The sequence below is a fragment of the Martes martes genome (assembly GCF_963455335.1).
Source record: "Martes martes genome assembly, chromosome: 12".
NCBI classification, from domain to species: Eukaryota; Metazoa; Chordata; class Mammalia; order Carnivora; family Mustelidae; genus Martes; species Martes martes.
This window is the reverse complement of record NC_137900.1, coordinates 4,276,079-4,297,848: the sequence shown is the minus strand read 5'-3', so window position 1 is coordinate 4,297,848 and position 21,770 is coordinate 4,276,079. Positions and strand designations below refer to the sequence as shown.

The following is a 21,770-nucleotide window of genomic DNA, read 5'->3' as shown; positions in this document are numbered from 1 at the left end:
GGGCTCGACTCTGAGTCTGGACGGTAAAACATCACCGGCGTGGCCCTCCGCCTGCCACTGTCCACTTCATGTGCGTCCCCCACTCTTCCCGGCGCTCTGCTTTGCTCTGGGCTGTCTGCTGTTTCCTCTCTGCTCCCGCCTGGCTTTGAGCCAGCGCCCCGGTCTCCTGGGGCATTGGGCGTGCCGGGAGCTCTGCCCCTTGGCTCCCCGAGACCCCTTCTCCAGCTGCAGGCAGGCGAGTGAGGGTGCAGAGGCCAAGAGCCTTGACTTGCGGGAGTCCCCTCAGTTGCCCGGCCCAGTGAGGGTCCCTGTTTGTGGTTCTTCATGAGGAGCTCACTCCCCCTGCAGAGCAGGTCATACTGTGTCCCTAAGGCCATCAGATTAAAGCCCAGGGCCCAGCGGACCTTCTGTCCACACTTGCTAAAAATGGGTTTTCTCCTCGAGGCCCCAGAGAGACTTCGCGTGCACAGACCGCAGGGAAGAAGCCTCGCCCGCCCGCCTGCACAGGCAGCCCGCCCTCCAGGGACAGTGACCAGAGCGCGTTCTTGTGATGCCACCCCGGTGGCTTTGAGCACACGCCTCTTTGCTTTTTGATGATGTCTTAGGGTCACTTCCCCTTAGAACTGTGGTTTGAAGGTTAAAGACTATGGGTATATTTTACGCTTCTTGAAATTTATTTTCAAATCCCTGTCCGTGCCGGGTTTATCACTAACCTGCTGCTTTCCAATGAGCTTGCCACCGTCCACTCATCCCATTGTTCCTGAAATTTGCCCCTCTAAGGGGTGACACGGGGCCTCACAGATTCTCTCTGATGAGCGGCCTGCCATTTGAGCGGTCGCGTCCCCGCTGCACCCCTGGCCTGGAGCAGCGGTCCTGTGTCCGCACAGTTGGAGAGCCCACGGGATCTTCTTGTTTACCTCCGTGTAACACGCGGTTCCCCCCTACGTGATACCGGGGAGGAAAGTAAGGCTCAGAGAGGGTGACCGATTTGCCTACCATCACACAGCACTGGGAGTCGGGCCATTACCCCATGGATTCCGGGTGACGTCCCCGTCCCACCCTGACCCCTCTGATGACCTCTCTCCCCCACAAAGGGACACGAACCCCCGGCTCGGGGACATCCTGCAGAAGCTGGCCCCGTTTCTCAAGATGTACGGCGAGTACGTCAAGAACTTTGACCGGGCCATGGAGCTGGTGAGCGCCTGGACCCAGCGCTCCCCGGTGTTCAAAGACGTAGTCCACAGCATCCAGGTAGGCCAGCTGCGGGCACATGCTGGGGTCGTGGAAGTGTGGGGAGATTCTGGGAAGCCGCAGCCCATGTCCTGCTCTGCTGAATCACTCCGGGACGCAAGTCCTTGTCGTCCTTTCAGGGGATGGGGAGTGCCTCTGAGAGGGTGTGTGGTCTGTATGGTCACTGTTGTTGGGTGGACTCTGGATCCCAACACGACTGTGACTCCCGCCTCTCTCCAAAGTCCCCTCCCCCCTCCATGAACCCGCCGGCCTCTGGGGACCTGCTCATCCCCCTGCTTTCTCTCGTCCGGCAAACAGCCCCTTCCCACCTCTTCAGTGCCGCTTTTCCTGATCAGTTTGCCAGGATTTTACACTTTAAGAATGTTTTTTATTATCTGTTCTGTATCTTACAAGTTATTTTCCCCACTGATTTTTATTTACGACGTTGTTTACTAAACAAAATTTTTAGTTTTTAAGGAGCCACCTTTACCAGTTTCTTTATTAAAGTGAAGTCTTTTCTTAAAGATTTTTAAATTAAAAACTTTTAAAAAAGATTTTATCTATTTATCTGAAAGAGAGAAGCAGGCTTTCTGCTGAGCAGGAAGCCTGATGTGGAGCTCAGTCCTGGGACTCTGGATCATGACCTGAACTGAAGGCAGATGCTTAACTGACTGAGCCACCCAGGAGCCCCACATTCACCAGTTTTTAAAGAAAATAATGGTTTTATTTTTTTAAATAATGGTTTTAAAAATCTTCAAAGTAATGCTTATAAATGTATTTCCTATCCCACGATTAGATAATTTTTTTTCTAAGGTTATGTCTTGCTTAAAAAATTAGAATTGCTATTCCAGAATAGTTTCCAGGTGGATTGTGGTGTGAGGTAAGAGTCCAGTTTTCTTTTTGTGAATAGTTAGCCTCTTGTCCTAACATCCTGTGTACCCTGAGCACCACACTTGAATGTCACACACCGCATCTGTGCACACACGCCATACATACGTGTGTGTGCATATGTGCATTCCCATTCACACACGTTCCTCCTTCTGCGTTTCCCCCAGGTCCTGTGGCCTTCGGGTCACCCAGGATTTCCTAGCGTGGAGTCCTAGATGCCCCTGTGTCCCTGCCCACAGAGGACAGCTCCAGTCCTTCCTCCTTTAGCTCCCTCACCCCTGGTCTGGGCCAGCCCCAGCTGTGTGCACAGACCACCCCCTCCAGCCTCCCAGGCCGTGCCGGCGGCCGAGCCCCAGCCCTGAGTGACCAGCAGGAACTAGGAGTTCACACTGCCTGTGTCAGCACCACTAGCCGGTGCACTGGGAAGCTGGAGGTCTAGGCAGGCGCAGGTGTGGGGGCCATATGCTCCTGCTGGGGCACGAGGTGCACTGTGGTTTCCTCTCCAGGAAAGCATGTGCCCCCCCAAAGTGTGTCCCCTGTGGTCTTAGGAAGTTTCTTGCAGGGAGATACTTTGGAATTCCATGAATGTCTGGTTCCTGGTCACCCCTGATTAGCCTCCCCCAGAAGGGTTGTTTCTGTGATAGCTGCCAACGGCGCTCCTTGGGCCCTGTTGTGTCAAGGGCACTTGGAGCTCCTTCGGGCTGGAGGCTGTTCTCTTGTGAGCCCTGAGTGGCGCGGGTGGCAGGCAGGGAGAAGCAGGGGGACAGCGTAGCCCCCAGCAAACTCAGGGGGAAGGCTGGAGCATCTTAACCAAGGAGCACATGCCTGGACACCTGCAGGGAGTGGAGGCAGACAGCAAGGGCAGGGGCCCCCAGTGGGACAGCACGCAGGTGCCGGAGGTGGCAGTGCAGTGACTGAGGGCCAGGGTGGGGCACGAGGCCTGAGCACCCACCCCTGCACTAAGGGTCGTACTACCATCAGAGCAGGCAGCCACACTCAGAGCGGCTTCTAGGCAGGGCCGCAGGTCCCCCGTCATATTTGGGAGTCCAGTCCTCCCTGGTGTCCAGAGAAGGAAGAGGCCCAGCCTCCGGCACCTGAGTGAGCAATTATGCAAGTGAATGTGGGGTGGGGGGTTACCTGGGAGGGAAGCCTTCCCGCAAGGATGAGTTGTCTCCCCCGAGGACCTTTATAAAAGCCTGCACGGGGGTCTGGGTCCTTGCTCCATTGTTCAGTCTCTCCAGGCCTCGGTTTACCCTGCTGTAATGTAGTCTGCAGTCAGCAGAGCCCAGGTGCCGTGGAGGCCAGAAGCGGGGGCCAGGTCCACACGTGTTTCTGCAGGTGCCACGTGCTGCCTTTCTCCCCCACAGAAGCAGGAGGTGTGTGGGAACCTGACGCTGCAGCACCACATGCTGGAGCCCGTGCAGAGGGTCCCCCGCTACCAACTGCTACTCAAGGACTATCTGAAGAGGCTCCCAGGAGATGCCCCCGACCGGAAGGACGCGGAAAGTGAGCCCAGCAGCCACCAGGCCACGTGGGAGCTGGGGCCCCTGCTGGGACCCAGAGGGAGAGAGGAGAGAGAGAGAGACAGGGACAGGGACAGAGTGGGGCAGATTGCCCAGTGCCCCCTAAGCACATCTCAGAAGTAACTGCAAGGGAGAAACCGCCCTGCCCCCACTGCCCTTAGAGGGGGGACCCTGGTTCTGGGGCGGGAGCTGCTAGATGCTGGCAGAGGTCAGGCCCCAGGAAGGGCCTCACGGGGCTGGGGGCGGCTTGGGGAGTGGGATGCCAGCCCCAGAAGACCCCCTCACCAAACAGAGTGTGTCCGCAGGGCCCAACCCAGGCCGGGCCTCCTGAGCAGCCTCGACACCCACAGGGAAGGGTGGGAGCAGGGCAGCCCCTGGCGAGGCGGCAGGCACCCCGCAGCCTGACTCTGCGTCTGCCTCCTGCAGGGTCCTTGGAGCTCATCTCCACCGCTGCCAACCACTCCAACGCTGCCATTCGGAAAATGGTGAGTGCGGAGCTCGTGGAGGATGCCCGAGGGCCCCACAGCAGGCACACCCTCGTGGGCTGGGGCTCCGTCACACGACAGACAGGCCTGCGGTGCCTAGCTCTATGGCTCCGTCTCAGCGGTGCCTGTCTCTCCACCAGCCGCTGTAACAAAATCCCATAGACAGACTCGGGCCACACTGTGTATCTCGCAGCTGGGTGCCAGCAGCTTCTGTCCCTGGCTTTTGAGCAGGCAGAGCGTGTTGTCTGGTGTCTCGTCAGGGTTGTGACCCCATCATGGGGCGCCCACCCCCAAGACCATGACCTCGTCTAAGCTTCACCTCCCGAGGGCCCCACCCCAGGACACAGCGCAGAGGTGGAGGGGACACTGTCCCCTGTTGTTGTCCCCCTGTTGTTGTAACACCTCCAAAGCCCATGGTCTGTGGATCAGGGAGTTCTCTGCAGGTGGCCCTGTCCCTTGTGTGGCCTGCACAGTGCCTTGGCAGAATTTCTAAGTCCTTGCCCGGGACTACAGATCAGGAGAATCCAGACTCCTGGCTTTTCTGAGAAACCCTGTAAGTCCCACCCCACAGCCTGTGCCTTCAGCCCTTCTTCTCCAGGCCGCCACAGTCCCCACCCACCCCTGTGTCTCCCAATCCTGAGATCTGTTTATTTTCACACAGGCACTGCTGTTTTTTGAGAGGAAAAAAAGGTGAAATATCTGTTTGACCCCACGTCTCTCAGTCATGAGAAGTGAGAGGCAGCGACTTCTTTTAGCATGGCCGTTGCTATGTGCGGTCCAGTGCTATGTCCTCCTTAGGTGCCTGTCCCCAGGTTTGCTCTGGGGCCCTGGGACAGACCATCCAGAGATTAGGCCCATGGTGGGGTATCCACTGCAACCCAAACAGGTCATGTTTTACTTTAGGTCCTGTCAAATGTCCCTTTCCACCTCCCCACGACTAAATCTGGTGGAGGCGAAAGACGTGCTTCTCAGAGCTCTGCGGTCATGAGCTGTCATGGGGCCTATGGATGTTTCGGGGAGCCCCCATGGGTTTCTTCTCTGAGGGGTGCGGACAAGGCCTGAGGGCTCCCCTCTGGGCGGACTCCTGCAGCACACCTGTAGTGGTTCTCTCTCCCGGGCTGCTGAGGCCTCTGCCCACCAGGTGTGATAGGTGGGGGGGCTCTGGCATTGGGTCTGGGTCTTACCCCAGGCCATGGCCTTAGGGAGTGATCAGTGTGTGCTTGTAGGAGCCTCTTCACACTCCCGCTGGTCCCTACCCCCCTCAACCTGGACCACTGCCCAGGCTTCTCCCAGCCTCCCCACCTGCCGCCTACTCAGTTTCTGATCCACACTTTGCCACCGCAGAGCTTCCTATGGGGAACCTGTCTTGTTGCTCTGTATTTAGAATCCTCTGGCCTGCTATTGCTTCCAAGGTGATACCAGCTGTCCCCTGTGCACATCCGGCCCCCCAGTACATGGCAGGTGCATGTTCCCCTAGTCCAGGCTGGGTGCACACCTGGCCCCCCAGTACATGCAAGGCCCTTTGGCCCTGCCCTGCCTGTTTCTGCTTACTCTCCATGCCAACTTCCCTTTCTGGCCCCACACGCACATCGACCACCTGTGTCTTGACTAGAGGTGAAAGGGCTAGCCAAACCAGCCTGCTTGCAGGCTGTGCAGGCCGAGACTGGCCAGGTGTGAGGGCAGCAGCCGCTGTGGCATAACAGGTCCAGGCTCTTTGACACAGACTGATGTTACGGCAAGCCCAGCTCTGCCTTCCGCTGCATTCTTTCCTCGGGGGGCTGGTAGCAACTGGTCAGGGACCATGGCTTCTGGGCTCAGAGCTGGGGCCACAGGCTGACACCCCTTTCCTGTCACATCCCAGGGGCACTGGTTGGCCGCTGACCACCCAGCCAGTCTTGAGGCCAGAGGGAGAGGACCTGTAGACTGGTAAAGGTCTGGTGTCTTGAGGGCACTGGGCCTCATGGTCTAAGTGTGGAACAGGAAACCAGGCAGGGTCACCACAGGCAGTGATGACTCAGGGTCAAGAGTAGCAGCAGCCTGAAATATCTCCTCTGACCGTAGAAGGGCCATCCTGGTTCTCTAGCAGCTCACTGGGCTTGTTCATAGCCCAGTTTCCTGGTCCGTAAATAGGGGATAAAATGGCCCCTACCTCCTGGGGTAATGGGGGAACTAAATGAGCTGATACCTGCCTTGTGTGTGGGCATAGCCTGGCCCACAGCAGTGGTGGTAGCGGTTCTCTGCGGGCAAACATGGGTCCATCCCTCACTGCCCGGCCTCGGCGTCACCCCGCATCTCCCGGCCCATCCCGTTATCAGGAGGCTCGTTGCCCGGTCTTGGTTCCCTGATTCCGGGCCATGCTTGCAGGGCGGGCTCCCCTCACCCCGGGGTCCCCCTGCGGCCGCCGCGGGCCTGAGCCCTGCGTCTCGCACAGGAGAAAATGCACAAGCTCCTGGAGGTGTACGAGCGACTGGGTGGGGAGGAGGACATCGTCAACCCCGCCAACGAGCTGATCAAGGAGGGTCCGATCCAGAAGCTGTCGGCCAAGAACGGCACAGCGCAAGACCGCCACCTCTTCCTGGTCAGGCCCCGCCCCGCCCCGCCCCGCCCCAGGGCCCCGATCCTGCGCTGCCAGAACCACGCCCCACCACGCCCCTTTAGCACGGCGCCACGCCCCTCGCCCAAGAGCCGCGCTCAGCCCCGTCTGCCACGCCCGTGTCCACCACCCGCTTCACCAGAGCCACGCCCAGTCCTGTCTGCCAAGCTCCGTCACCGGGGGAGCCCCGCCCTTGCCCTCCACGCCCTTCACCAGAGCCACGCCCATTCCTGTCTGTCACGCACCTTCACCACGACAGCCACGCCCCTTCGCCATGGAGCCACGCCCTGCCCAGCCTCCCTGCAGAGCCACGCCTCCCCGCCTCCTCACTGTCGAGCCTCCTTTGCTGGGGTGACACCCCTCACCCTGTACCTGTCTCGATTGCAGTTCAACAGCATGATCCTTTACTGTGTGCCCAAACTGCGGCTCATGGGCCAGAAGTTCAGTGTCCGGGAGAAGATGGACATTTCGGGCCTCCAGGTGGGTAAGCCCCGCCCTCTCACCTGCTCCCCTGGCAGAGCGCTGGACAAGGTGGGGACACTGAGCTCTGGCCGCTGGAGGGTCACCACTGTGCACCTGGCCTGCTGCCCACTTTTCAAGCTTCGTCTCTGTCTGTGACCCACGTGTGGCCTGAGCATTTCTGAGTGCCACTCAGCCTGGCGTTGTGCATGGATCCTGTTCCCGTACTTGGCTTACACCCCCCCCCCCCCCCCCGGCACTGCTGCCCTGTGTGTACAGGATGAAGGCCTGGGCCAACCTCCGTCCCTGTGAGGTTGGTGCTCAGAGCCTCATTTACAGACCCGAAGGTGAAGCTTGGGGTGAAAGTGAACGGGGTGCCCTCCCTGCCCAATCCCTGGTCCCCTGGTCCCATGCACCGTCCTCTCCCGCAGAGGCTTGGAGTCCAGATGATGTTCTGCAGGCTCAGGGTTGGGACGACGTGTCGTCCTTGCCGCCCCTTACGGCCTCAGCCTCTCCACGTCTCCTGCGTGGGGGCCACAGAGCAGGACTCTGCCCCTGCCTCCTGTGGGGAGGGCTCTGAGTTAACCCCCACTCCACAAATACCGACTGGAGCAAGTACTCAGTATTCACATGTGAAGGTGTGCCCTAGGGATACAAGAAAAAATATTTCTTATTTTGAAATTCTTTGAGCCGCAGCTCAAGAAACATCATTAAAATTAAAAACTACAGAAAAAAAATTTTTTTCATAGTTAGAAGAAATGATTCTCATAGGTGTTTTATGTAAGAAATTAGTGGTGGGTGGGAAACTAAATGTGCTAACACAGAAACCCTCAACTTTGGGGCATTTGGGAAATTCCTGCTTTGAGGCCTGGTATCAGATTCTGGCTGGGCCCGCTTCTCCCTACAGCCAGGCTGTGGTGCTGAGAGTGGGGGGCCTGAGGGCCACATCCAGCAGTCTCTTGGGGGTGGGGTATCAGGGATGAGGGGTGGCTTCCCACCATAGGGGCTGGTGGATCGGAGACCCCCGCAGAGCGGTAGAGAGCCTCGTGGCCCTTTTAAGATTCCCATTCCTCTCTCAGGGGCCTTCAGGTGCCGCGGTGGGGAAGCTTCCGTTGGTCTGGGGCTGGCGGCTGACTTGCTGGGAAGCCCGGCAGGTGGGAGGGTTTGGCCGGCACCATTCCAAGTGCAGAGGATGAGAGGTCCTAGCCCTCCTTCATGGACCAGTTCCCTCAGTGTCCCGCCCACTGGGTCGCCTGTGCCCACTCCTCAACAAAGACCTCTGTGTCTGAGAGCACAGGGCTGCCCCTCCGGGCCCGCTAAGCAACCGGTTGTTTCGTTATGTCCTTGGCCCTTGGCCTCTAGGTGCAGGATATCGTCAAGCCAAATGCGGCGCGCACGTTCATCATAACGGGAAGGAGACGGTGCCTGGAGCTGCAGACTCGGTATGGGTGGCCGTCCCAGCACCGGCTGTTGTGACTCAGCACTTCAGCTGTTGGCTCCTTTTTCTAAACAGGATAACCTTGTGATATGTTGGTTTGGGTTCGTCTTATTCGCTGATTTGTGGTTTAAAATGTAATAGTTCCGAAGGGAAGTCTCTGAAAACTGAGCCTTGGCCGCCTTCTCCCCCCACCCAGCAGACGTTCTCAGTCACCTCTGAGGAGTCTTTCCCAGGCTTCTGTGTGCACGAACGTGTCCCAAGTTTTCAAATCACTCACAGCTATTTACTGTATAGCCCATTCTGCTTCTTGCTTTTTTCACTTAATTTGCCAGACATCATCCCATATCCGAGCCTCGTTTCCAGAAGCAGTGTAATTCTCCATCACGATCGCCCGACCCGTTCCTGCTCCCGGGCACCCGGGCTCCTTACGGGTTGCCGTGGCAAAGGTGCTGCACTCAGCATCCTCATGCCTGTTTAGGGCATATTTGTCCTTCTGTCCATCAGAAAGTTTAGTGAGGAGCTGCTGATCAAAGGGTAGCACATCTGTTTAAAGTTTTGGGGGCCATTGTCCCACCCCCCAGTGATTGGGGCCAGGCTTGTGCTCTCACTGGGGGGAGTGCGTGGGAGATCCCATCTCTCATTTCCTCCAGCGATGGGAGATCTTTGTAAGTACCTGTTGTGGTCCCAGGAGGTGTTGATTTACATCCCTTGCAGAGGGGCCTGCAGGCTGCTCCTGACCACACCTGACCCTGCCTGGATATACCTGAACACACCTGACTCCCCTAGCCATACCTGACTCCACACCTGTCCCACCTGATCACACCTGACCCACCTGGACACACTTGACTCCACACCTGCCTCACCTGATCACACCTGACCCACCTGGACACACTTGACTCCACACCTGCCTCACCTGATCACACCTGACCCACCTGGACACACTTGACTCCACACCTGCCCCACCTGATCACACCTGACCCCACCTGGACACACTTGACTCCACACCTGCCTCACCTGATCACACCTGACCCACCTGATCATACTTGACTCCAGAGCTGCCCCACCTGGTCACACCTGCCTCATCTGATCACACCTGACCCACCTGGACACTCTTGACTCCACACCTGCCCCCCTCCCCCGTTGCATCTGACCCTGCCTGCCCACAGTGTACCAGGCACTCAAGGACTGTCTTCCAGGCCTTGAGCTGCACTTAGAGGCTGTGAGCAGCTCAGCTGTGTGCCCCAGGGTTGAGAGGAGTGTGGAGGTTAATAGTGTTTAAGGCCAGGTTAATAAGATACTGTGTTTGTTTTTGTAGGACAGAAGAGGAGAAAAAAGAGTGGATTCAGGTGAAGCTCCTAAAATTTTAAAGTAATCAGGTGACCAAATTCTTGCACAGTATGGCCATTTAATGCTGAAACAAGGGATGGAACGGCCCTGTGACTCCCCAGGCTTCGTCCGTCCGTCCGTCCGTCCCTCTGATGAAGTACCCTCACTAAGTCCCTTCAGATGCTGCCAGCCTGTCAGTCCGTTCAGTTGCTTAGCTGCAGTAAATATGCCGGTGCGAAGGGCTGGAGGCAGGCAGGTGGGGGGCCCTCACCCAGGGTGTGGATCTGCACCGTCTGGGGGGCCCAAAGGGACCCTCACCCTCTCCCCACCGCCAGCCAGCAGAGCAGCAGGTTACGTGGGATGAGCAGTTGGCCTTAGAGGGTGGGGGCCTGAGGGTGGTCAGCCAGGCAGGGAGCTGGTCAGTGTCCTGGGGCAGCCAGAGCAGACTTGGCTCGTAGGACACAGGGTACAGAGACCAAAGCCAAAGCTTCTAGAATTCATAGGATAGAAAGGTGGGCAAGGAGGGAAGAAGGAAATTCAAACAGATGTGAGGGGGGACATGCCAATGCAGGAAGCAGAACCGTGTCTGCCAATCCACGTGGAGTGTCCGGGAAGCATCTGCAGCAGCTTGGAACGCTGTGGGAGGCACCAGCCGTGTGCAGGGAGGGCCTGGGACTTGTGTCCGGTCAGTCGGGGACATGCGTGATCACAGGACCTATCTGGGGGGACAGAGGTGTGCTGGGTCCTGTCCTCTAGGACGAGCTTGCTGAGGGCTCTCGTTCTCTGGTTTTTGTCTCAGGTCATTGAGGCCACCATCGAGAGGCACAAGCAGAACAGCCAGACCTTCAAGGCCTTCAGCGGCTCCTTCGGCCAAGAGGAGGACCCATCCCTCTCTCCAGATTCCCCTGTGAGCACCAGTGTCCTAGGGACGAGGGAGGGACCTGGAGGGGGTGTGCCCCAGGCCCCTTGAGGAAGGGCTGGCATCTCCGAGGGAAGCTGGTCCCCATACGCTCCCTGTGCCAAGGGCCGGTGACTGGCAGGCAGGCATCGCTCCCTGCCTGTCCTTTGCTGAGCACCAGCATGGGGGCCAGGCCTCACGAGGGGCAGGCGGGAAGAATGGGCCTGCGTGAAGCCGCGTGTGAGGTGGGGCTGGGATCTTATCAATGCGGGCAGCTCATTAACCCCATACAGAGCCACCCCGGGGCCAAGGGGAGCCAGGAGGCAGGGGCCCTGCCCAGGGCCAGTTGGGGGAAGTCAGCTGCAGCTGCCCACTGGGAGTCCGATGGGGGCCAGAGCCCCCTCCTGCAGGCCCAACCGCCCCGCCTTCAGAGTGAGGGTCCTCACGCCCACCTCCTGCCAGAGGTGCTCTTAAAACCAAGGATGCCCGGCCCGGCCCAGCCCAGCCCAGCAGTCCCATGTCCCCAGCACCAGGCCTGGCACCCTCCTCACGGCCTTATCGGCCACTCAGCGTTTGCATCAATTTATCTTGCTGTCTAAATATATTTTAGAAGAAAACTTTGCATCTCTCCCAGGCTTCTTTGAACAGAGGCCTCGTGGACTCAGAACTATGTCTGTGGTTACAGCAGTGCCCGAGGAGCCACGAGTGCCCTGGAAGGCCTGAGGGTGGAGGTGGAACCCAGGGGCCGCTTCCTGCGGGTGGCACGACGGCACGGTGGCGGGGGGGGGGTGTGTGTGCTGCAGGCTCCAGGGGCGTCCCACACTGGCCCAGGGAGGAGTGCGTCCCCAAAGTTCCAGCGAACACTGACCCTGTGGCCAAATGGAAGGGCTGGGGGTGCTGTCAGTGGTCAGTGCTGCGCTGGTGTCCGCACGTGGCCAGGGATCCTCGCTCATGCTGGTTGTCTCTGTTCCCTCCAGGTGGTGGGCTCCAGCTCAGAGGGGCCGGCAGTGGCAGCCAGCGGTGGAGGGGGTACAGCAGGGGTGAGTGACCCCCCCAGCTTTGGCAGGGGCAGGAGGTAGAGGGCGAGGTCAGCCAGGGAGCTCTCCAGGGTGGGGGTCAGACCAGGGAGCCCTCCAGGGTGGAAGTCAGACCAGGGAGCCCTCCGGGGCGAGGTCCATGGGTGAACCACCCCCATGTGAGCTGAGTCCCCACAGTGATAGTCTCTGGCTGGGTTGGGAGAGGGCTGGGGGTGCCTGCTGGGACCCCCGCATCCATTAGGTCAGTTGGGTGGTCACGGCACTGTGCTCTTTACCTTGTGTGGAAAGTACGTGGTTAAAACGACTTAAGGTGGTGGTGTCTGATCCTTAGGCCGTTCGGCCATCCAAAGAGGGATGGTCAGCCCCTGGCCCTGGGAGCCGGGGCCCCAGGAGGATGGAGGGAGGTCCTTGCTGTAGGCCCAGGAAGGCAGTGGTGCCCAAGACCCCCCTCCACGCCTGCTCACCTTCTCTCTACCTGGACGGTGCAGGCAGGGAGGGGGCTGGGCAGCCTATGTCCACATCCCCCCAGCAGGGGCAGGCTGTGGACATGCTGGAGCCCCTCCTCTCTGCCAGCTGCGTGGGGATTAGTGGGAGGGTGTTGGGTGCCTGGCCTGTCCGGACGTCCAGTGCAGGGGAGCACGGTTATTAACTGGCCCACCAGTTGTGAGCCCTGCTGACAGCTGTGCCCCAAGACACCAGGGGAGTGTGGCCCCTGCAAGCTGCCAGGGGACGCTCCTGGACAGGCGTGGCAGGGAAGGGCTGGAGGCCACGCTCCGCCTGTCTGCCCGAGCCCCGGCGTGAGCCCTAGACAGGGCTTTGCTCCTGAGTCCCCCATTCTCTCTGATCTGCCAGCCTCTTCCTCCCTCTCCCACACACTCACCTCCCAGGCCCCCGTCCCCCCGTGGGTGCTGCCCCTCCATCTGCCTGGAACTGCTAGTGAGTCTCCTGAATTCAATGTTGAGGCCCAGAGCTCGCCCAGTGAGGTTGTGCTGCCCTTGTGGGTTGGTCGTTGTTCTGGGCAGCCCCACTTTAGACAGAGGTTTGATGGACAGAGCAGGCCTAGCCTCTGCTCCAAACGCTGCATTGGGAAGGGGGCCCTGGAAGTAGCTCTCGGGGGGGGTGGCCATTGTCTCCTTGGCCTCAGGGAGCAGGGTTCCCAACATGAGCTGGATTTTTAGTAAGCATACATTCGTCTCCCGCCTTGGCCCACGCTGGGAGGCCTGGGTCAGGTGCACCCAGACACCACAGTGCCCACTCCATACTAGAGCAGAACCTGGGCCCCCAACCTAGGTCCTCGGGCTGCCGGGCACTGGGAACACCTTGAGAAGCTTTAAGGGAAAGGTGGAGCATTTGGGGGACATGGTGGGTGTAGGGGCCAAAGGACAGGAGGAACTCCCCCTTATTCAAGCGGTGCAGCTGCCTCATGGCTCTGGGGAACAGAATACGGTTCCCAGTAGTTAGTGTCATTGAGGCCAGCAGCATGGAAGTGGCACGGACAGTGAGAGAGGGATGGTCTTGTCACAGCCCATGAACCCCCAAGGGGCTTCCTCACCCTCCTGGCCCTGTCTCCTCTTACTCCACCCTGCCCCAGGGTCTTTGCACCTGCCCAGAGCCCACAACGCACAAACACAGTAACAGACAGTGACCCCATGCTTTTCTCACCAGTGTGTCCTGTGAACAGAGATGTTAGTGGATGTGGGGTAGCTCAGTGTGGGTAAAGGTCTGGCTCTTTGGGGTCTAACTGAGACCTGCTCAGTGTGCTTTAGTGGAAGGTGCTCAAAAATGAGTTTTCATTCTGACACCAAAAGACTGATTCTTGCTGCAGATTTAAGCCTTTTCTTAGCACACTTAGAGAGGAAGGTAAATCCCCGTGTGGCTGCTGGTCTCCTTCCCTGAGCCCTGGTGTCCTCAAACAGACGGTTCTGCAAGCACCCCTTTCCTAAGAGGAGCTCAGCCCAGGCCAGGAAGTTTCACAAGGTGGCTAAAGCTTTTTGTGTTCTGCAGAAGTCATGTAGCTCTTCACAGAGAGGCATTCTGGGGCTCAGGCTTGCAGGGGGACATGGGCACCCCTCCCAGAGGCCGAGCCAGGTCCTGCCCAACACCCGGCCACGATCTTAGGGTGCACAAAGCTAGTGCTGCCCTTCCGCCCCGAGCCCATGCTCTGGGGTCCCGGACGGAGCTGCCCACAGGGAGCAGAGGGGCCAGGCAGGGCCTGTGTCCACAGTCTGCAGGACCCAGGGCCAGCTGGGAGGTGCCATCAGAGGCCGGTTGTCAAGCCGTCTTTGGGGCCCAATTCTTACCTAAATGTTCCTCCTCCTTCTGTGCTGTGGAGCCAGAAATACCCGAGTGAGTCAGAGTCTGCCCTGGGCAGAGACCACCACCCGCGCCCCAGCATGTTGGGTGCTTTGGGCGGAGACTCGCAGATACCCCGGTTCTGTACCTGCCTGAGGACTTGGCCCGGCCCTTTCCGTGTCCCGGCATCCAAGCAGAAGGCCTGAGCACCCCCTGCTGCAGAAAGGCCCTCCGTCCCACTGGCCTGCAGCTGGTGACCTTGGCCTCACACCCCAGCCCCACTGCAGCCACCTCCTCCATCCGTCCTGGGCCAGCCCCCTCCTCTGGCCCCCATCCATGCCTCTGTCCCCCCGGGACGCCCCCATGGCCGTCTGGTGTCAGTGACTTGTGGCTCAAGCTGCCCTGCTGTCGACCACTCCCACCTCCCAACCCCTTGGGGTCCTCACCGGTAAGACAGGGACAGTGGGACCCCCCTGAGGGATGGGGGAGGGCTGCTGGGACACGGCAGACCTCAGGGACGGCCATGTTCCCCTGGTCTCTCCTTCCCTGCCCTGCATGCCGGGCCCCAGGTGGCTCCCCTCCCATGTCTGGCCCTGAGCAGTCCTGAGATGGTCTCTGGGAGAGGATCCCCGAGTGGGGTGGAGAGAAGTGGGAACATAAGGGGAAACTGGCCAAGTCAGTTGGGATCCATATGCTATGAGGGGCCTCAGGAACCGTTGCTAACCCCACTGTACAGATGGGGACACTGAGGCTCAGGAAGGAGACCATCGTCCGTGGTCTCATGGCTAATGAAGGGCAGGGCGTGGGGGCTGGTCCCCACCTTGTACAACTCCTTCCCAGATGGGGAAACTGAGGATTGGCTGGCCACTCTGCTGAGCCCCCACCAAAGCCTCATGCTGTACCTGCTCCTGCCTGCCCCCTGCTCGTGTGAAAGCCCTTGCCTCCGTGGCGCTGGGGTCCTGGACAGGAGTGGGGCCGGGAGCAGAGCACACAGCCACCCACCCACCCCCGCTCCCACACTGTTGTCCCGGGAGCCACTGGGTGGCGGCGAGGGGGTAGGGGGACCGTCTGCTTTCTACTTGTTTACCGTGTTTCTTCCTCTTTTCTGAGATATTCTTGGTGAGCCGCCCGCTAGGAGGGTCCCCCGCCCAGCCGGCCAACAGGAGCGTCTGGCTGTGCCTCCCCGTCTCCTCTCTTTGCTCTTCCAACCCCTTTGTGCAGAAAGTCCGCTCTCTGCAGGGAGCCGCTCTGCAGTTGGGTCCTTCTCCCTGAGCCGCGCCAGGGGCAGCTTTAAACCGCGTCCCACTTGTGGCCTGGCCTCCACCTTGCATGCAGGGGGCCGCTCCCTTAGTTTGGGACAGCATCAGAGTGAAATCAATAGTTTGACAAAGAGGGAAATAAGTGCCTGTTTGTAAAGACTAAGGAGGGGAGGAAAGTGAGCCCCCGCTTTGCCCTCCCACCCGGCCCCCCTCTCTGCGAGGGCTCTGAGGTTCCGGCCCACCTGGCCCAACGTGTGGAAAGGCATTCACGGTGTCCTCATGACTTGTCCTAAAGCTTGTTTAAGCTCTGTGAACACAAACCATGTTGTTTCCTGACTTCCTGTCATTCCCCTTGTCAGCTCCCGGGTGGGAGGACCAGACAGCTTGGCGGAGGGGAAAGAGAGCACAGCCCAACCCTGCCCTTGAGTGCTCAGGCCGGCCCAAGGCAGCCCCTGAGCCTCGGTGCCTCTGGCCCGGGCGCAGACACTGCCCCGCCTGGGCTGCAGGGCAGACCTTCTCCAGCATGGGCTCTGGGCCCCATCTTTTCAGACCTACCAGGTCGGTCTGGGCAGAGTTCCAGACCCACTTAGAACCTCCGCATGCATGCTGGTGACCACAGGGCAGCCTGGGGAGCAGGGCTGGGTGAGGGCTGAGGCTACGACGCCCCAGCTTCGTTCCCTTCTGCGTTTTGCTCTGTGCACGTGCTGTCCATGTGCTCACGGAGTGGCCCCTGCACACTTGCCTCCCGCAGCCTGAGCCCAGGAGGGGGTCTGGTAAGACCAGGCGCGACAAGGAGAAGCAGGGCTGCAGAAGCTGTGGGGAGACCTTCAACTCCATCACCAAGAGGAAGCATCGGTGCAAGCTGTGTGGCGCGGTGAGTGCGGGCGCTCAGTGCCGGGTCCCCTCGACCACGGGCGAGGCCTGGCACCCCGGAGCGGAGAGGCGATGTCCCGTCTGAAGTCAACACTAACCTCCTTCCTCTGGTCAGCTCTGGTGTCTGACCAACAGGGCTGTGGTTGAGAAAGGACCAGATTCAGAACCACAGAGCTCAGCGCTGGGTGGCCTGGGTTGAAGGGGAGGTGAGGGATGCCATGCCTGGGAGGAGGGAGAGGGCCTGGGGAGGGGTGGGGTGCAGCCGTTGGGGGAGCTGCCTCCTGCTACTTTGGTCCAGGTGCTCCAAGGGTGGTGAAGGTTGAGTGGGCCTGGGGGATGTGAGGCTACCTTCAACTGGTACCCCAAGTGATTATCATCTCTATTTCTCCTCACAGAGCCCCCCAGAACCCTTTTCTTTCTCTTGGGGATGGGCTTCTGAACTTGATATTGAAAGGGAAGATTATTCCTCATCAAAGGACTATTGTTGATTTAAATATTTCTAGCTTAAGTTATTAAAAAGGAATTTATGTTAGCAGGTGGGTTTTAGCATGGAGCTGTCTTAGAGCTGGTTTTCCAAAGAGCACCAGCAGACTGTGCCAGGTGTGGTGTTCATTGTCATGCCCTTGCATGAAGCCTTGAGACACTGGGGGAAGGAGAGATAAAAGGATGAGTCCTCAAATGAATAGATAGATGGAAAATGGATGGGTGTGTGAGTAGTGGATAGATGAAGGATGGATAGATGGATGGATGGATGGATGGATGGATGGGCCAGTGGATAGATAGGTGGATGGATAGGTAAGTGGCTAGGTGAATGGATGGGGAGGTGAATGGATGGTGGGTAGAGGGTGGGTGGGTAGAGGATGAATGGGGGGGACAGGTGGGTGGATGGGTGGATGGATAGGTGGATGGGTGGATGGATGGATGGGTGGGTGGATGGATGGATGGATGGATGGGTGGGTGGATGGGAGGGTGGGTGGATGGATGGATGGATGGATGGATGGATGGATGGATGGGTGGGTGGATGGATGGATGGATGGATGGGTGGGTGGATGGGAGGGTGGATGGATGGATGGATGGATGGATGGATGAAGGATAAGTGGATGCAAAGGTGGATGGGTGGATGGATAGATGGATAGGTGGGTGGATGGGTGGATGGATGGATGGATGGATGGATAGATGGATGGGAGGGTGGATGGATGGATGGATGGATGGATGGATGGATGGGTGGATGGGAGGGTGGATGGATGGATGGATGGATGAAGGATAAGTGGATGCATAGGTGGATGGGTGGATGGATGGATGGATAGGTGGGTGGATGGGTGGATGGATGGATGGATGGATGGATAGGTGGATGGTTGGATGGATGGATGGATGGATGAAGGATAAGTGGATGCAAAGGTGGATGGGTGGATGGATAGATGGATAGGTGGGTGGATGGGTGGATGGATGGATGGATGGATGGATAGATGGATGGGAGGGTGGATGGATGGATGGATGGATGGATGGATGGATGGGTGGATGGGAGGGTGGATGGATGGATGGATGGATGAAGGATAAGTGGATGCATAGGTGGATGGGTGGATGGATGGATGGATAGGTGGGTGGATGGGTGGATGGATGGATGGATGGATGGATAGGTGGATGGATAGGTGGATGGGTGGGTGAATGGATGGATGGATGGATGGATGGATAGGTGGATGGATAGGTGGATGGGTGTATGGATGGTTGGATGGATGGGTGATAGATGGATGGGTGGATGGGCGGGTCTTCATCCATCTACTCACTAATCCAACCATCCATAAAAATAGAAATCATGGAAATTGCCAAGTCTTAGGGTAACTCTGTTTTCAGTGTTTTTGGAGACTGGATATCCATCTTTCACAGCAGCTCTACCATCTTGCATTCACACAAATGATGCATAAGGGGTCAGTTCCTCCACGTCCTTACCAACATCCTCACCAATGCTGATTGCCTGTGTTTGGGGTACTAGCCATCCTGATAGGCGTGAGGCAATATCTGATACCTCACTGTGGATTGGGTTTGCATTTCCCTGGTGGTTAGTGATGCTGAGCATCATTCCATGTGCCTGGTGCCTCTTCCCAGTTTTCTTTCTGTGCACAGACTGCAGGACCCTCCAGGAGAGGAGGCAAGTCCTGGATGGCCCATGGGGCCAGCACTGGGGTCTTTACCCTCTGATGAGGCTCCTGCGGAGAAGCCCTTCCCCTCCACATGTGGTGTCCCTCCTGGCCCTGCAGCCTCTCCAGCCTCTTCCTGGACAGAATTCTGTCCCCGGGGGGCGGGGTCACAGTTGCCCTCTGCCTTGTAGGTCATCTGTGGGAAGTGCTCCGAGTTCAAGGCCGAGAATGGCAGGCAGAGCCGCGTCTGCCGAGAGTGTTTCCTGACACAGCAGGCGGTACCTGAGAGCCCCAGCCCCGAGGCGGCACCCGAGGAGCCCAAGCACAGCACAGAGGTGGGCAGGCCCGATGCTGGGAGCCTTGTGACGGAAGCCCCTGTCCCCAGTAGCCTCTGCAGTACTCACAGCTGTTGGCTTGTGCCAGGACAGATTGTATGTGTGTGTGTGCACATGCTAGGTGCGTGGTGTGTGTGTTTGCCATGTGCGTGCACATAGTATGCGTGTTTGTGGTGTGCATGCACATGCTAGGTGCATGGTGCGCATGTTCGTGGCATGCATGCACATGCGTGGTGCACTGTGCATGTGTTCCAGTGAACCACACACGGCCCTTTCTCATGAGCCTCACCCTGGTTCCAACTCTTCCATTTTTTCTTTATTTCTGGTCCAACGCCACTCATAGTCTCAGTCCCCTGGAGGGTCCAGCCTGATACACAGAGGCCCTTGTGGTGAACGTGGGGGTGGGTCAGGCGGGCCCAGGCCCTTGTCCAGCATGTTCCCAGGAGGCAAGGCCTTCCCCCTCCCCATGAGGGTGACCCCTGCAGCAAGCCTGCCTCTGACCCACCCTTCATGTCTCCAGAACCCAGTGCCTGTGGACCCCCAGCCCAGCATGCTCTGCAGCTCCCTGCAGGTGTCGGACAGCGGTATGGTCTGGAGCGAGGTGTGGGCCACCATCCCGGCGTCAGAACCCTTGGAGCTGGTGCTGCACCTGCAGAGAGACAGCCAGGTGTGTCCCCCACCTGCCCCGGTTGTGCTGGGGGTTGTGCTCCAGTTCTCACAGCCTGGAGCCTGAGGCCCACAGTGCCCAGGGGGGCCTGCTGCTCAGGCTCCTGTGATCCTGGGGCCTTGGTTTCCCCGGCTGCTCAGAGTCACCCCTCTGCTGCCTGCCCGTGGGAAAGAGTGTTCTGTGGGCTAGGGCGGCAGAGGCCAGGATGCTGATGCAGCTCTCCCTTGCTGCAGGATGGCGGGCCGCCACGCACCATCCCCCTTGCTGGCTGCACAGTGAGCGTGATGGACCCTGTGGAGAGGCTGGACAGCAGGCACGTGTGGCGGCTACAGCAGGCCCAGCAGTCCTTGTACCTGAGCACCCCATCAGCGGACTTGCGGCAGCAGTGGCTGGAGGCCCTGAGTGCGGCTGCCCGCGGGGACCCCGGACTGGTGGCCCTGTGAGCTGAGCCTCGGCCCAGTGTCCCAGCTCTATGGCCACCATAGCAGGGCCTGTGCCCACCTGGGAGGCTATGTGCAGGCGTGCAGGGCTCTCGGTCTGCTGGGGGCGGACAGGCCATGGGACACTCGACCCTGGAGGGACCTCTGTCTGAAGCAGAGGAAACAGGCCCACGTGGCCAGCGTGTGTCAATGAAGAGCCGTGACAGCATGGCCTGGAGCAGGGTGCAGGCGACTGTGCAGTGCGGGGCACCCAGCTCCGGAAGGCAGAAGGAGTGGCCTGGGGGCACCCAGGGATGCCGGGTGGAGGTCTGTAGCCATGCTTTCCCTCCCCGCCACCCTGCCCCGTCTGGACCATGCGAGCTGAACTGTGACTGGCCTGGACTGCACCTTCCTGTTCTGCCCGCTCCCTGCGCTGCCGCCGCAGCCCGCCTCCCTCTTTGGAGAGGCCGTGGTCGCTGGGCGCGTGTCTGCGAGACCTCCCTGAGAAGCTCTGTAGAGCCCAGCAGAGGCCTGGCCCTGCATCACGTGGGGCCGAGATTTGTGCCCGTGTCCCCTGGCCAGCAGCAGGCCATACTGGTCTATGAAAATAAATGCTGGCGGCCAGTAGCCGGGCACAGTCTCGGAGTGGGGCCCCAAGGAGGGGAGAGCGGGGGACGGCCCAGTGAGGACTGCGGGGAGCAGGCCCTGCCCCTGTGAGGGGGGCAGTGAAGCGCCCAGCCGGCCCCTCGCCGGTCCCTTCTCCTCTGACCTCTGCTCTTTGCACTCACTGAGCACCTCCTATTGTCCACAGGCCTAGTGGGCTCTTCTCAGGGGCACCCTGTCCGGGACGTTCCCATGTGACAGCTGAGAAGACTGAGTCATAGGAGGTCCCATGGGTCTCAGAACTCCAGACCTCAGGGGCAGCCGGGACTGACCCCCTGGGTATGGGGTACTCCACTGGGGTCAGGTGTGGAACTAGGCCCCCCACGGCAGGTGCCCACCTGGGGTCCTCCTGGCCAGCCCCCTAGTGAGCTGTCTAGGACCTGTCCTCCTGCCCAGCAGCCTGAGGTCCCCATACACAGGTTTCCATGGTGACCTCAAAGGGGCCCTGCCCTCACTGGGCAGCCCTGGGGTGGGCATGCTGCCCCCCGCAGCCGGCTGCAGTCCATGGGAGAGCCCGGGGCCAGTCGTGGGCCCCACAGGCTGTGGCTACAGCAGGGCTGGGAGACATGCCCCCACTGCCCGTTCTGGACCGGGCTTTGAGGCTGTGCAGGAAGGAATTCCTCCCTGTGGAGCCACGTCCTCTGCAGCATGGGTGTTGGCAGAGCGGTCAGAGGAGGGCAGGTCCCCTGGAGACCTGCAGGGAGGGCACACAGGCCAAGGGCAGGGCCGAGAGGGGCCAGCAGAGCAGGCTGGGGGCCACAGGGCCTGGCCCCAGGTCTCCCCAGCGTCTCCTTTGGCATTGCTCTGAGAGGTGGGGGCCGTGAGGTGGACTTGAGAGTGTGCATGAGCCCGGCCGGCTGCCGTGGGGTCAGTCAGTGGGGGCTGACGGAGACAGGGTTCCAGGTCCCCAGCAGGTCTCCAGCAAGAGCCCTGTGATGGGCGAGCCTGACGCTGCCGCTTCTAGCTTTTCAAGGGATGATTCCCGCAGGGCGTGAGGTTCCAGGGTGAGTGGCCGTGTGTGCCCCGGTGGGCACGTGTCCCCAGGTCCTGGGCTCCTTCCCAACCCAACGGCCCACCCTGGAGCCCAGGGTCTGGGCTCACTCTCCTGAGCACCCACAGAGGGCAGAGGCTCTGGGCTTCTCCACTGGCTTCTTTCTCGTCCTCCCACTCCTCCTCCTCCCCACCCAGCAGCCCCTGCGGTGCGGACACAGAAGGACAATCCCTAGGAGCAGGGAAGGGAAGCCTGCCGG

General features: G+C 59.6%; 1 protein-coding gene across 1 annotated transcript in view; it reads left to right on the top strand.

The window, feature by feature from the left end:
* FGD3 (FYVE, RhoGEF and PH domain containing 3) overlaps positions 1-20,485 on the top strand; it is a 35,461-nt gene extending 14,976 nt beyond the window's left edge. The window contains exons 6-18 of the mRNA XM_080820065.1: positions 1,095-1,251; positions 3,486-3,624; positions 4,068-4,126; positions 6,558-6,704; positions 7,107-7,199; positions 8,541-8,620; positions 9,932-9,962; positions 10,742-10,849; positions 11,818-11,880; positions 16,180-16,302; positions 18,628-18,771; positions 19,292-19,438; positions 19,672-20,485. Coding sequence (XP_080676191.1) covers positions 1,095-1,251; positions 3,486-3,624; positions 4,068-4,126; positions 6,558-6,704; positions 7,107-7,199; positions 8,541-8,620; positions 9,932-9,962; positions 10,742-10,849; positions 11,818-11,880; positions 16,180-16,302; positions 18,628-18,771; positions 19,292-19,438; positions 19,672-19,881 — 1,501 coding nt within the window. The 3' untranslated portion in view covers positions 19,882-20,485. The remainder of the gene's footprint in view (positions 1-1,094; positions 1,252-3,485; positions 3,625-4,067; positions 4,127-6,557; positions 6,705-7,106; positions 7,200-8,540; positions 8,621-9,931; positions 9,963-10,741; positions 10,850-11,817; positions 11,881-16,179; positions 16,303-18,627; positions 18,772-19,291; positions 19,439-19,671) is intronic.
* The last annotated feature ends 1,285 nt before the right edge of the window (positions 20,486-21,770 follow it).